The sequence below is a fragment of the Rhincodon typus genome, chromosome 9 (assembly GCF_021869965.1).
Source record: "Rhincodon typus isolate 14 chromosome 9, sRhiTyp1.1, whole genome shotgun sequence".
Lineage (NCBI taxonomy): Eukaryota > Metazoa > Chordata > Chondrichthyes > Orectolobiformes > Rhincodontidae > Rhincodon > Rhincodon typus.
In genome coordinates this window covers 7,365,252-7,380,343 of record NC_063340.1, presented here as the reverse complement: position 1 = coordinate 7,380,343, position 15,092 = coordinate 7,365,252, and the positions used below count along the sequence as shown (strand labels likewise).

Sequence of the window (15,092 nt, the reverse complement as noted above, 5' to 3'; positions counted from 1 at the left end):
AATAGGTTGCTGATAAGATGGGGCAAAATGTTGCAGAAGAGGAAATGTAACTTAAAACACTGAATGGAACCTTTTCCTTTCTTTAAAAAGGAAATTGTCTTTTCTAGCTGGACATTGGAGGATAATATTTATGAAGTCCATTGAGAAGACCACAGGCTGAGGAAAAGAAGTGTGCTGGTGAGCTACGTTAAGTCGTGGGTATCCAAACAAAACTACGGGGGAAAAAATATTCATGTAAAAGAATATTGTATATTGTAGGTATGTTAGCTTACAGGAGAGCAAGAAGGGTTAACATTTTGAGGTTACAGGCTTGTGGTAGATTTCAACATTTTTAACCGTTTCCAGAAGCTGAGGGATCTGCTGTGAAGTTACAGAAATTTCTCCTTTTATACAGGTTTACTCCACTGGCAGTTCTTCTATGTTTAATATAACAGCTTTAAGAAGTTTGTATTGGTAATTTTTAAGCTTTCTCCAGTAACACTAAAAAACACACCAACACTAAAAACTACCCACCATTCTTGAAATAATTCTATTGTTTCCATTTTCAACTGCTAGAGAATGACAATGGAAAATATTTTAAGTTATGTCTCAAAGTTATTTCACTTAAATTATATTTAACTTTATCCTCAGAACCTGTTATTACAGCTTTAGCAGTTTAACTTCCACACACAAAACAGAATTGTTTCCAGTTCTGAAAGCTCTAAACATTTGATAATTGATCACGGGCCATAAGGAAAAGAATGAAGCAGAGCACTGTACACCTTCAATTTGCATTAGCACATAAATCTTGATGAGGAAAAATATCCAGTCAGTTAAGTGCAAAGAGAAATATTTTAATTAATGTCACTGGTTCAAAATCCCCCAAATTTGATAGTCACAGACATTCTCATACATGAAAAATATGTTTTCCCTAACCTCATTGAAGAGCAGTTCCCTCCTCTGCTGTTTTCTTAGGTCCATTTTCTTCACAGCCACTTGTTTCCCAGTGTGCTTCTCTGTCACAATGCAGACAATGCCCGTGGAGCCCTCTCCGATCTTGATGAAGTTTTCCAAGTACTCCCGTGGATCACCCGCATTAACTACAAGCTGCAGAGCAGCTCTGAACTGCTCATGGGATACACGTGTGGGTTGCTGTTGTGTTGATGAACTCCAGCTTGGATACTGGTAAGCACCTTGGTTAACATATTGAAAGTTCGATTGAGGCGGCGGCGGCGTATTGTGGTATTGAGATGATTTGCAGTATGATGATGGAAAATAATGGCCAGATGTTGCGTAGTTGGGGTTGGTTGGACCCTGAGGTAGCTTTGATGGGCCTCGAGGATAAGTGTCTGACCAAGTCAGCGGAGGACTTACGCCCCTTTGTAGTTTTTCATAATCCACCTATAACACAAAAAAATACTAACAGATAATCCAATTACACTCATGTTTTTTCTAAAACTGAACAGCTTGCTGCAAACCCAATAAATCCCTACTGACATGGTCTAACCTCTTTATGAGAAAATGTACACAGTCTGAATGGAAGGCCTTAGACACTGCCTCATGATGTATCACAATTGCAAATAATTACAACCCCTGATTCATTTAATCAATCACTTTCACCAGCAGTGCTCAAGGATGGACAGGACTTAAAACGTAACTCTGCTATCAATTGCCAGCACCACTACTGGCTGTCTGCCAAGAGTCCCCTGATCCATTTTAGTTAAATGCACATTAATCTGAATTTGGCAGAGTAATCAAGGACCTAACTGAACTGTGAAATTGAATTCTACTGTGGAACATCATTTGGCCGCTTTATGCTAAGACTGCCGGAGAGAAATACTGTGGCATCAATTTGTCACCGCTATCTCCTGTTAAAATGGAGAAGACAGAGTGTCCAATACCCTTCGATTACATTATATCTGGGACCTAACTGGAAACAGAATTATCATTGATAAAAGATCAGCATTTGAAAAGAAAAGAATCATTAGCTATCTCAAAATGGAAAATTTGACAGAATTTTGCATATTTTAAAAACCATTCCTCCTCAGATGATTCCCTTTCTGAACAGAGACTTGCCATTTAAATTGCTAAGTAACAGTATTCCTCTGTAAGATGGTGTTCAGACTAATCCTGTATTGAAAATCACTGATATAGTGCTGAGAAGAGGCACAGAAAACTGGGCACCGAAATGCTGCACTACTTCTTGTGCAAGACTTGTGCATCTCATTCTCAGGCCCCTAGATCTCTATATCAGGGGTAACCAAACTTTACAACCTGTTCTATGATGTTAATGTAACTGATTCCTCTCTACGTTTATAATTTATATTTGTCAAATTTTCCTTTTGAATTTAATGACTTTGGAAATTTGGAAGAGATCACTTTTAGCAAAGACAATAGCATCGATGGAATGATGGATCTTCAGGTTAAGACGTACACTAATTAACAGGAACATGAATTTAAAATTTGATGCACGGCCTTCAAACGTCCATTAGACATGACAATAGGCTTGAGACCAAAACCTTGAGCATCCTGTCGTTACATGCTAAGCTGCATTGCTATTACAAGGTAACAACTGAGGGCCAGTCAGGAAAGGGAGGAGTGTGAGCAATCAGCAGGCTGCTGGTCTACACACACTGGCAGCTGTTTTCATTACAGCATTGGTGTGGTTTTTGAACCCAGATCCCTTCTTGGCATAGATAGTATGGGGCTTAGGGTCTGGTACAAAATGGAGTGGAGAACAAACATAAATACACACAGGTTTTGGACAAATTAACTTTGCTGTTTTCTATTACTGGATTACAATTACTGAAGTCACAAAAATAATTTAAATGCAATCATCATGTCTCAGTGGTATGCAAGGTATAATTTTTGATCCAAAAGAAAATATTCGGTATTTTGCACTAATTCATTGTAGTGTGTATAGATTTGTGCTGCAAAATATTCTTGCGTAATTTAGCAGTATAGAGGTTTGAGTTGTGTACTTTCCCATATACAGTATTCACAATCCTTCCAATACTGATAGGAAGTTGTGGTAAGTGGATGATGTGTAATTTGTCTTGGTAAACCTCAAAAACTGGAGGATCAAATTACCTGGGTTATTCTTACACAGTCACCTCTTTGAGCTTTCCCCAGAAACATTAGCGCTGCAACTGAGCTGTCTTTCCATTGTCTCGTCTCTACAACGCGACGAGGTGTGAAGCAGTTAAAATGAATGAATGAAGTGGAACAAATTCAAAACTTGTAGCTGGTATGATTTGGAATTGGTATTTAACATTTATTCAATTTGTTTCTCCTAATCACCTTTAACTATGGAGATACAACAGAATGGTGTTTCCATCCCCTTCCAACTGCAATTTAAATCGTTGCTTTGGAAGCTTTTAAACAAATTTACATTTGCAAAATTTGAGAGTTAACAGAAACAAAACAAGGTGCGAAATGGACAATACTCAAATCTTTCCATTCTGTAAGACAGTGTTATTATCAGTTAGGTACTTCTTATAATCAGGTGTGTTATTTACATGGAAATAAAAGTAGATCAAATGAATTAAATCCTCCCTGTAATAAATTTCCATTTTAAGAATGTTAAATTGTTTTTTATATAAGTACATAAATATATATACATATAAAGTTTAAGGCAGCTACCACATTTACATGCAGAAAGCAACTGCGAAAATAGGGAACACTTTATAGCTATTACCAGAGAACTGCAAATGTTGCTATTACATTACAACAAAAGCCGTGACTGTTTTGGTCAATTGCTGTAATATAGTACAGCACTTCAAACCAGTATAGGGGAAACGTATGTCATGCTTTCTGACTCTACTTCACCATATTACTGTTCATTTTCCATTAATAGTATTGTGTATTCCTGTAACGGATTCACTCCCCAAGGAAAACCTTTCATTGCTCGTAAATACAGGCTACATTCAAAACCATCTCTGCAGTCAGATTATGTTCTAACATGGTATCTATCACAAAAAGCTATAGAAAATTGAACAAACACGAAGCTGTGGAGCGTGAGTATTAACTCGAAGGGATGTTTTTGTCCCCAGTCTTCCCCCACTAAAGGAGCAGTGTCCCCATTTTGTAACAGAACCAAATATCTGGTTGTGAAATGATCAGGGGGCTATGTCACCAAAATTTCTATTTGAAAATCATCCCAGCAAGTGAACATTCAATGGGAAAACCTGCATGCTGTCAGCTCAGCAAATCATTTTTGTTGAATGTCACGACAGTAACAAGATTTCGTATAACCTGAGGAAAAGGTGTGCGTCTGTATGTGTGTGAGAGAGAACAGGACTGCTGGGAGAACACTCCTTCCATTACTAGCAGGCAGTGCCACCATGAGTCTGGAACCAAACATTCCTGAATATAGCAAGACCAGACCTCTGGTAAACACAAGAATGAAAAAAAAATCAATATCCAACCAAAAAAAAACCCCACAAAATATTGTCATGAAGTCACCTAAGTATAATCTAGATGGATGCAAAAATCCTGTAGACTCTTTGGTGTGGGCAATATTCCACCTGATTTCCCTCTACATGCTTTTGCTTGGGCAATTCTTTAGACACACACACCATGCAGAAAAATCTGGCCTATAGTGTTAACAAGAGAAAGACAATACCGATATGTAGTTAGAGTGACAGCTTACGTTAATCTACGTGTACTGCTAGGGCTCTTGTGGCACAGTGGTAGTGTTCAAGTCCCACCTGCTCCAGACGTGTGTAAGAACATTTCTAAACAGGTTGATTAAATAAAGAGTAATTCCAACTTAGCTGTTGAGAGATCACTTCAAGTCAATGATTGTTGCTGACATTGAGTATTGCAACTCATTTCTTCTTGTGCTTTCCTGACAGCCTCTTTGGCAGCAAGTTGGCATAGTAAATAAATAACTCACAGGTCTATCTAGATTGGTTGCGCTTCCCTGAAAGGTGGCTTTCTTATGGACACAAACCTGTTTTTGTAAACTGTAGAAGGCTGAAGTGCACACACCGGTCTGTTTCATGCACAAAATGATAGTGATCTTGTCCACCGATGGAGAAGGCTATAGTCCTCAATAAAATAAAACTGTTTTTGACTTCAGGATAATTTCTGCACATGTAAAAAACTAGATTTTCTAACTGATCACACGAATGTTATGGGTGTAATTAATCAGAGAAAGAGCTGGAGACATTTGAAATGAAAGCTTTTTTCATTTGCTTATGAGATCAGTGTTACATGTTGGGTCAGCACTTATTTTCATCCATAGTTTCCCGAGAGAATGTGGTGCTGAGCTGCCTTTTTGAATTGCTAAAGTCTATAGGGATACCTACAGTGTTGAAAGGATGGGAGTTCCAGCATTTTAACCCAACAACAGTGAAGGAACAGTGATATCTTTTATAAAAATCTGGAATTAAGAGTCAAATGATGACCATGAATCCATTGTTGATTGTTGGAAAAAACCCATCTGGTTCACTAATGTCCTTTAGGGAAGGAAACTACCATCCTTACCTGGTCTGGCCTACATGTGACTCCAGACACACAATAATGCCCGCTTGGCAATTAGGGATGGGCAATAAATGCTGCCCAGCCAGCAATGCCCTCATCCATGAATGAATAAAGAAAATAAACATAATAATTTCAAGCCAGACAGAGTGTGGCTTGAACAGGAACTTATACATGATGCAGGTTGGCATTGTAGCTCATTAGCACTGTTGCCTTACAGCGCCAGAAATCTGGGTTCAATTCTAACCTTGGGCAACTGTTTGGAGTTTGCACATTCTCTGTGTCTGTGTGGGTTTCCGTCGGGTGCTCCAGTTTCCTCCCACAGTCCAAAGATGTGCAGGTTAGATGCATGGCCATGGGAAATGCATGGTTACAGGTTTAGGGTAGGGGGTGTGTCTGGGTGGGATGCTCTTTGGAGGGTCGATGTGGATGCGGGGTAGGGGAGGGGTGGTGCTAATTTTGCCTGCTTCCACACTATGGATTCTATGAGTGCCTATGCATCTGCTGCTCTTGTCTTCATGATGGTAGAGGTGATGGGTTTAGAAGGTGTTGACAAAGCAGCCTTGGTGAACTACTGAAATGCATCTTGTAAATGGTACGCACTACTGTCAATTTACATCAGTGGTAAAGGGAGTGATTGTTGAAGGTAGTAGTGGATGAGGCGCCAATCAAGCAGGCTGCTTTGTCCTAGATGGTGTCAAGCTTCTTGAGTGTTGTTGAAATTGCTATCCATGCAAATGGAGAATATTCCATCACAAACCATGGACAGGCATTGGGGAATGGGAGATAAGTTACTCACCACAGAATTCCTGATATCTAACCAACTTTTGTAGCCAGTATTTGTATGGCTGGTCCAGTTGATTTTGGTCAATAATGAGTCTTATGATGTTGATAGTGGGGAGCCATTAAAGGCAGCAGAACAGATGTAGAGAGCAGTTAGTAAAGCATACAAAATACTAAGCTTTATTAGTAGGGGTACAGAGTAAAAAACAAGGAAAGTATATGGAACTTGTACAAGGCACTAGACTGACCTCAGCTGGAGTACTATGTACAGTTATGGGCACCACACTTGAGGAAAGATTGGCATTTTTTCCAATGCATTTCAAAGAGGTTTACAAGAACGGTTCCAGAGATGAGTAACTTAGTTATGAAGAAGTAGTTGGGATTATTTTCCTTGGAGATTAGAATACAAAGAGGATATCTGACAGAAGTTTTCAAAATTATGAGAAGTCTGGACAGTACATATGGTGAGGAACTGTTCACTCTTATATAAGGATCCTGAATGAGTGGGCACAGATTTAACGCAATTTCCAGAAGAAGCAAAAGCAATGTAAGAATTTTTTTTTTACAGTGAGTAATTAAGGTCTGAAATGCATTGCCTGGAAGTGCAATGGAAGCAAGTTCAAGAGGCAATAAATGATTATTTGAATAGAAGCAATGTGCAGAGTCACGGGGGAGAAAAACATGGTACTAAATCATAATGTTCATTTGGAGAAACATGATGGCCTTAATGGCCATGTTCTACCATGATTATCTTACCATGACCTCCTTGGCAATTCTGTGATTCAGCAAAGATAATGCCATTAAATACGAAGGGCTAATGGGTAGCTCTCTCCTGTTGGAGTAGGTCATTACCTGAGACTTGTGTGACAAAGATGTTAATTGCCATTTATCAGCCCAAGCCTGGATCTTGTTCAGGTCTTGCTGCATATGGATATGGATGGGAGGATTCCTGGTTCAGGGTTACAGAAGTACAGGAAGCTCTGACCTGGAGGAGCAGGATGTCCACCAGTCTTTTTGACAGAAATGTAGGATTCTAATATTCACACAGATGGAAAATGGGTTGGGAAGTACTTTGAAATCACCCTGATTACAGTATTGCACGCTCTAAGCAATGAATCAAAGTGATCCATGATTATCAGTGGCCAACAGAGCCCAAGTGACAGCAGTCACCGTGACACCACCGATATCTGCTATCACAACTATCTGACAATGGGGAATTGATGCTGCTGATCTGTTTCTATGATGATGATTGTGAGATATTTATCAGCTACGATACGAGGGTATATCACCGATTCTTCAAAATAGGGCATGAAAGGAAAAATGGGGCCTTGGTTTAACTTTGCAACTAAAAGATAGCGCCTCCAGCAAAATAGAGCACTCTCAGCATAGAACTAGAGTAGCAGCCTTGATCAAACTGGTATCCAATTTATACTTTCTTATACTGCAATGATGTTTTTAAACCACATACAGTCTACTTGTGGGCATAGGGTCATAGAGATTTACAGCACAGAAAAAGATCTGTCAGCTTATCGAGATTGGGCCAAAACAACACCTAACTATTTTACTCACATTTTACAGCACTTGGCCCATAGCCCCGAATGCTTTGTCATTGCAAGTGCACATCTAAATACTTATCAAATGTTACAAGGTTTTCTGTCTCTACCATACCTACAGACTGAGTTCCAGATACCCACCGACCTCTGAGTGAAAAAATGTTTGTCCTCACATCCCCACAATACCTTCTTCCCCTTATCTTAAATATATGCCCCTGCTCATTGATACCTCCACCAAGAAAAAAAAGTTTCTTCCCTTCTACCCTGTCTATGTCCCTCAATTTTATGCATCTCAATCATGCCCCTTCCCGCCTCCATCTCCTCTGTTCCAAGGAAAACTATCCCAGTTTATCCAATCAGTCCTCATAACTAAAACTATCCAGCTGAGGCAACATCCTGGTAAATCTGCACTGCACCCTCTCCAGCACCATCACATCCCTCCTTTAATATGGACTCCAGAGCAAAACACAATACTCTAGCTGTAAGCTAACCAACATTTTGTACAGTTCCAACAAAACCTCCTGTCTTAAACTCTACGCCTTGTTATGTTCAAGTCCAAGTATTTTATAATATGTAATAACAATTCAGATAATGCAAGGTAAATTATAAATTAGCAAGGGATCAATTTCTCAGATAAGCAAGAAAATTTACAGAAATGCAACAATATTCACCACTCTACATCATTGTGCCAAATTAGGCATCCACTGACAGACTTGTTAAAGACCCCTTAAATCAATAGTATTGCATGTGGGGACAGGTTTAAATATGCTTTCTTAGGTTTATTTTGGTCCATGAGAACTTTAATATAGGAGTGGCTGTGACATTAATTATGTTATATTACATACAACAATTGATCAAGATGGTTTGAAGATGAACTGGTGCCTTTGAATTCAGAGACATGTTATTCTGATATAAAAATTGACAGATTAAATCTCCTTTAGGAGTATTTAAATCATACATGCCCTACTCTCAGACAAGTTGAATTCTAACCATTTTACAATATGTAATTGATCTGATAATATGACACAAGTTATAAAATGTCCAAAAGGGCTCTTGTGATTCAGTGGTAGTGTTCCTACCTCTGGGTCAGAAAGCCTGGATTCATGTTCCATCTGCTCGAGCGTTATGACATAATATATCTGAAAAAGTTGATTAAAGATACCCAAACGATTACAATGAAAATGAGCCTCCATGGAAGTAAAGAACAACATTTTATTTCTAATGTTACACACATAATTTGACTTGAGGATGGTTAAAGTATTTTAACTTTGCTGCATAAGTTCGGGGAAGTACCAGCCACATTACTTTTTAATTAAATCACGGGATGTGGGCCAGCATGTATTGTCCATCCCTGATTGCCCTTTGACCTAAGTGCTTGCGGTTAAGAGCTACTACATTGTTGCAGACCTGGAATCACATTTATATATCAGACTAGGTAATTGAACTGGATGGGTTTTCACAACAACCAATAACGGTTATGTGGTCACCTTTAGGCTATCTTTAAATTCCAGACTGTTTTAAAAATTGAATTTAAACTTCTTCATCTGCCGAGTTGGGATTCAAATCCATATTCCCAGGGCATTAGGCTGGGATCCAGATTACTAATCAAGTGATATTACCACTATGCCACTGCCTCCCGTCATTTTAATAGCTCCAACGCTTTTTCACCAGCACTTCACCGTGTCAGTCATTTGATATGATGATAATATAAACACTATCAATGTAGCCTTGGCATAAACACTCAGCCTCCACGTCAAAAGGTGAGAAGTTAAAGACTTGAGAACATAACCTATGTGAACATGACTCTTCACTGCAGTACTGGTAGAATGCTTAAACGAAGGCACCAGCAGTTCAACAGCACATAAAAAATTCTATTGCACTTTGAAACATATTGTGGCTAACATTTAAACCAGAGTGAACATGAAAAAAATTGATTTGATCTTTGCTGTTAGTGGGGCTTTGCTTTGCTGAAATTGACCGCTAGCACCTCTCGTGCTTGTACTGCAAAAATATTTAATCAGGATATTCTGAGGATGTGAAAGATTCTACGTAAATGCAAGCTGTGTGCTTTAATAAAAATATTTGATCCAATATTCTTTGAAGGATCTATATACTATCAGCATGGTTTGCAGTATGCTTGGAGTTTTTTGAGATCTCTAGGTGCTGTTGGAAGGTTGTCCTCTATCAAATATGGCAAAATCCCAATTCGACATTGATGCAATCTCCATTTGACAATGAAGGTGATGGTCACTGTGCTTGCTGGCTGACGTACTGGCATGAGTTTTGTGTCACCACTTTTAGGGAAGCCCTGTTGTATTATGTGCCACTCAGGCACTTAACTGGACAGCATCAGGATTCTCCAGAATCAAGGACTCCATAGCTGAAGGTGTTACCCACCAAGAACTGCCAGTCAATTAGGGAGGCAGTGGTTGCTGCTGCTGCTGTGACACCCTCCTGAGGCCTTGTATTGTTACCGGAGCCCAGGCCAAAGGTAAGTGGTGACAACATGAGAGGTATGCTGGATTGCAGCAGACCTCGCTTCCCAATGCCTGGTTCCCTCAATCGAGCACCAACTGCCTTTGAATGAGGGAGCTCCATAAAAGCCTACAGGTAACTCTGCACAGGTTGGCTTGTCACGCTCCCTGCACAGCGAGCACTCTGCCCGCTGCTGCATTAATACTAGGAGCAGCACTGAGAACTTTGAGTGGGATTAAGTAATCAATGTTTAATAATACTTAATTACTTAAGGCCTCAACTGGCAGCATGGCAGGAAGTTGGTAATGGAGGGTGAAGAGTGAAAGGCAGTAGTGTCTTCACCTGTCATTCTACCTCTTGATTAAATATGCTCTGTCACCAAACCCACAAAGGTGAGGGCATTACATTCCATCCATCACTTTAATATTTCTCCCTTATTTCCAGGCTGTTTTCACCCACTTTAGTGTTTCCTCCTCCAGTTGCCTGGTGAGACAGTATAAGCAAAATTATATTAATATTGTCCTGCATCTAAATTAAAAGATATCCTGCTCCCTACAAATATAATTTTGGGGAGAGGGCTCACTACAAAAAATTAAGTCCTGTAGATTTCAATCTGACCACCCTTTTAATTATGTGACATCTCTTAGTTACTGCCAATCAATCTCTCTTGAACTGAATATTAACTATTGTTGAGTGTGGAGGTTCATTCTTTCAGTCTTTACCGTTTTTGGAGCATTACAAACTTTACATTGAAAACATTTTTCCTCATATTCCTTTCCTCCATTTTTGTAGTACCTGATATGACATGGAATTCATCCACTGAAATTCACCCCCTTCCTTCACAGTCCTTACACTGTTAATTTCATTATCTTTCAATTTGACTAATGAAATACACAGTTGCTTGCCCTGTTCAGTCAGGTCCAAATTTCCATCTGATTGCACCATCAAATACTCAAGACTTTCAGCAACTTGTCAGGCAAAAATCATAAAAGCCTAAACAATCAAAGGCAAGTCTAACCTCAGGCAGAAACCATGAGATGCCTTATTTCATCAATTTGTGAGTCAGTATTTTTGTCTCAATGAGACAGGGCACAATTTTTCGTGCATTGCTGTTAAAGTTTATAGCTTCTCAAGTCACCAATCCTAGACTGCTAATTCCTGATTTAACCCTTTCTGATCTTCAGGCTTTCTTTAAAAAAGACAGCTTCTTGCTTCTTCCTCTAGCTTAAATCATTTAAGTTTTTTTTTTTAACCATTGTGGCAGAAATTCCAAAACTATATTTTAAAATTCAATAAAGATTAAACATGATACTGATTAAAATCATTTAAACTCCCACCATATACAGTTGAGGAGATAATGGAAGTATCCCAAGTAAAGTTAGTGATGAAGGGTAGTTACCAACAGGTGTCAATGCTGACAGTGAGATTAGGGTTAGCAATACCCAAGAAAGTTGTGTGGAGCCCAGAAGGTGTCTTCGATCCTGCCACTTCCTGACCAGGGACTAAAAAAATGTTGGAAAATTAGAGCAAGCCTACCTGGAGCACTTGCTCCCTGGTCTACTGCCGAGAGGCCACTTCTATGGGCAGTTGACATCTGGACAGGTAGTGCTGCCAACCTCCATTCCACCTCTGCAAAAAATGGCCCTAGCACACAATAGTGCCAGCAAACTGGAAGGCTGGGCAGTGGTATGAAATACCACGCCAACCAACCTCTAGGATCACCCCATATAGCTAAAACTCTTCCCCATGTGTTACCACAGCCAATGCTGCAAACACAGGAACACCAAGATTGAAATTTAACGGGTAAAGTGGCTAAGTAACTTTCACTGAACTTTACTGTTCTTCCAATCCAGAAGATTAAAAATCAAATTCTCTGTTCAAATGTAAGTTGCTCATGTATTCTTTTTTACAACACGTGACTGTACATTCTGTCATTTCAGTATTAACTTGATAATCTATTTTGTTACTCAACACTACTGTACAGTTAGTGTGCCCACCTCTGTTCAAGCACTGTTTCCAGTGTTCAATTACACAGTAATAGCTTTCATCGTTTTAGGACACTGTATTTTAATATCAATATGCCTTAAAATGTTAACTAAATGGACAGTAGCCACTAGAATGACTACTTAGTACATTTGTAGTGGTCATAAACAAATGCTCAACAACAAAAATAATTCTGCAGTCTTTTTCCATATGACACTTGCTGAGCTATTAAGATACTTATTAAATTTATGGCTTACAGACTGCCCATTTGTGAAGATGATCTGTTAATTGGAAGCTTCAATTCAGGTTTTGGAAATTTGATATTTTTTAAATGTTACTTAAATTGAAAGCTATAAATTGCAATTGGAAATATATAACAGTCCCAAGTTCAGCAAAAATGAGAGAGCAAGAATGGTGGATAAATATTCAACAACACATGTAAGTAAATATTTCTGAATTCAGAACCTTCAATACATACGTCTTACTTTGAGCAGCTTGCACATACTGGCTTTTTACTTTTTATTGTATTTGCTTACCATTTCATATACCAGTATTTTTGGTGTTTTAATATTTGATTAAGGGCAAATAAACTTTCCATTAAAATAATGGTTTCTGTTCTTGTTTGTAGTTCACAGAGTTCCCATGTTGTGTGATGAAAAGTAGATACAAGCAACTATGGCAGCAAACAAATATTTAATTGAACTGTTTCAGTTTAAGCTTGATTTCATTTTCACTAACTAATGCCTCATTGATTATGACATAAACACAGTTTTATTATTATATCTTCCCCACCAATGTGCCTCCTTTTAACAACAGATTCTTAAAATTTTGATTATATCCTACAACAGGTTCACGGGGCAAGAACCATTTGAACTGGTGCTGCCAGCTCATTGTATTTACCCCATAGACACACATTCAAGAATAGCATCCAGTGACTTCCTAATGGGCGTGTATCTATAATATGATCATATCTCCAGTTCTGCTTAATAGGGATTAGTTAACAGTATTTGTTAACCTCCAAATAGGGACTCGGGGTTAGGCAGGGGCATTTTTTGTGGAGAGGGTGCATGAGGGGAAAAAAATCTGCACAGCAAGAAACATCCAACTGCTTGGATTTCTTCTAACTACCTGCATTTATTTGTACACAGGATGCAAGTGTCACTGCTGGGCCAGAATTTATTATCCATCCCCAGTTGATGGTGGGCCACCTTCTTAATAACCGAATAGTCTGCTAGGCTACTTTGGAGGGCAGTTAAGGATCAATGACATTTGCTCAGAGCTTGATGTCACACACTTACAAGATCTGGCAAGGAATGCATTTTTCTTCCCTAAATGGACACTGGTGAATCAGATGGGTTTTTATTTCTTTTAAATCAACCAGTTCAAAGATGTTATTGCACACCTCTGAAGCAGATGAGACCTGAACCAGGGCCTTCTGGCTCAGAGGGAGGGACACTACCATTGCATCACAAGAACCCTTTAAGCCTACTGCACCTGGTATTCCATTCAAGTACTAACCAGGCCAAAGTCTGCTTAGCTTCTGAGCTTAGATGAGATCAGGTGTTTTCAGACTGCTATGGCCACAGATGGATTTCTATGACAATCTGTTCATACACAGTAACTATTATGGATTTGCTCCATTACCTTTTGTTCCAGATTTATCAACTAACTGAATTTAAATTCCCCGGCTGCTATGGTGAGATCTGAGCTCAAATTAGTTAACTCAAGTTAGCCCAGTAACCGTAACCACTATGCTAACCATTCCCAGTACAGGTATTCTGTTTTCCAATAACAGTACTTTTTCTGACTTCCAAGTACCAATTTCAACTTGTAACACAAACATTTATGGCACAAACACTTTGCCTACCATCTCTCATCTGGCCAAAAAAAATAGATATCCAGTTTAACGTCCCATTCCAGCTCTTGGACTGCATTTTGCATCAAACTATGGACAAGTTTATACACTCTTGACTGACAGAAGGAGAACAAGAATTTCAGCCTGCAAGTCTAAGTTAGGTTTGAAACCGTGCTCCATAAAAGGAAAGTATTTTCCATTGCAGCAGTGAAACACAATTCAGTCCCTTTCAAAATTAAGTACCTAACTAGTCATCACATTCTGTGGATTTTGACATTTTAAACATTGTCTGAAAATTCTGAAAGGGATTAAAAATTCATCTTATGGATCAGAGTTTCAACAGCAGCTAAATGTGAGTGAGTTAGGGCACTGACGAATGTAACATTTTGAAGTCCAGTACGAATGTTGCATTTAAAAATGTATGCCAGATGTTCTCAATGCATAGTTATATGATTTCATTCTGAATCAACATTTTAATTTGTGTAAAGTAAATGTATTTCTACAAAATGCTTGAAAGTCATCATTAGTCAATTAGGATTACTTTTATTTTCCCTACATAGGTAAGTGTTTTATGCACTGATGCATTGTAAATTAACTAAAATCCTGATTCAGCACCCATCTCTACGTCCTCTACTCGACGAAACACTCCATAGAGTAAAATCAGCAAGTATAAAAAAGGAAAATGAAAACAATGACTGTATTAGATAAATGATGCCATGCACAATTTAACTTGACCATGTCGGTGTAATAATTACTTACTGACAGTACAGTCTGATCTCAACATGATCTTCACTTTGCTGTCAATGGAGTTAAAGGTTCCTGCACTGAAAAATTACACTGAATTTGAGAAAAGAAAGGAAACAGAAAACCTGCTGAGTAACCAGTTTGGTTTTAAGGGCAGTTCTTGTTTGATCGCCGGATTTCCAAAATGCATTCTAGTGGTTCCAAGATCGGGAAGATGTTTGTCTAAATTCAAATCA

At 38.8% G+C, this 15,092-nt stretch overlaps 1 protein-coding gene across 4 annotated transcripts in view; it reads right to left on the bottom strand.

The window, feature by feature from the left end:
- pak5 (p21 protein (Cdc42/Rac)-activated kinase 5) overlaps positions 1 to 15,092 on the bottom strand; it is a 184,958-nt gene that overhangs the window by 18,368 nt on the left and 151,498 nt on the right. For all 4 annotated transcript variants that reach the window (XM_048601449.1, XM_048601450.1, XM_048601452.1 and 1 more), the window contains exon 4: positions 916 to 1,380. In XM_048601449.1, the coding sequence (XP_048457406.1) occupies positions 916 to 1,380 (465 nt within the window). The remainder of the gene's footprint in view (positions 1 to 915; positions 1,381 to 15,092) is intronic.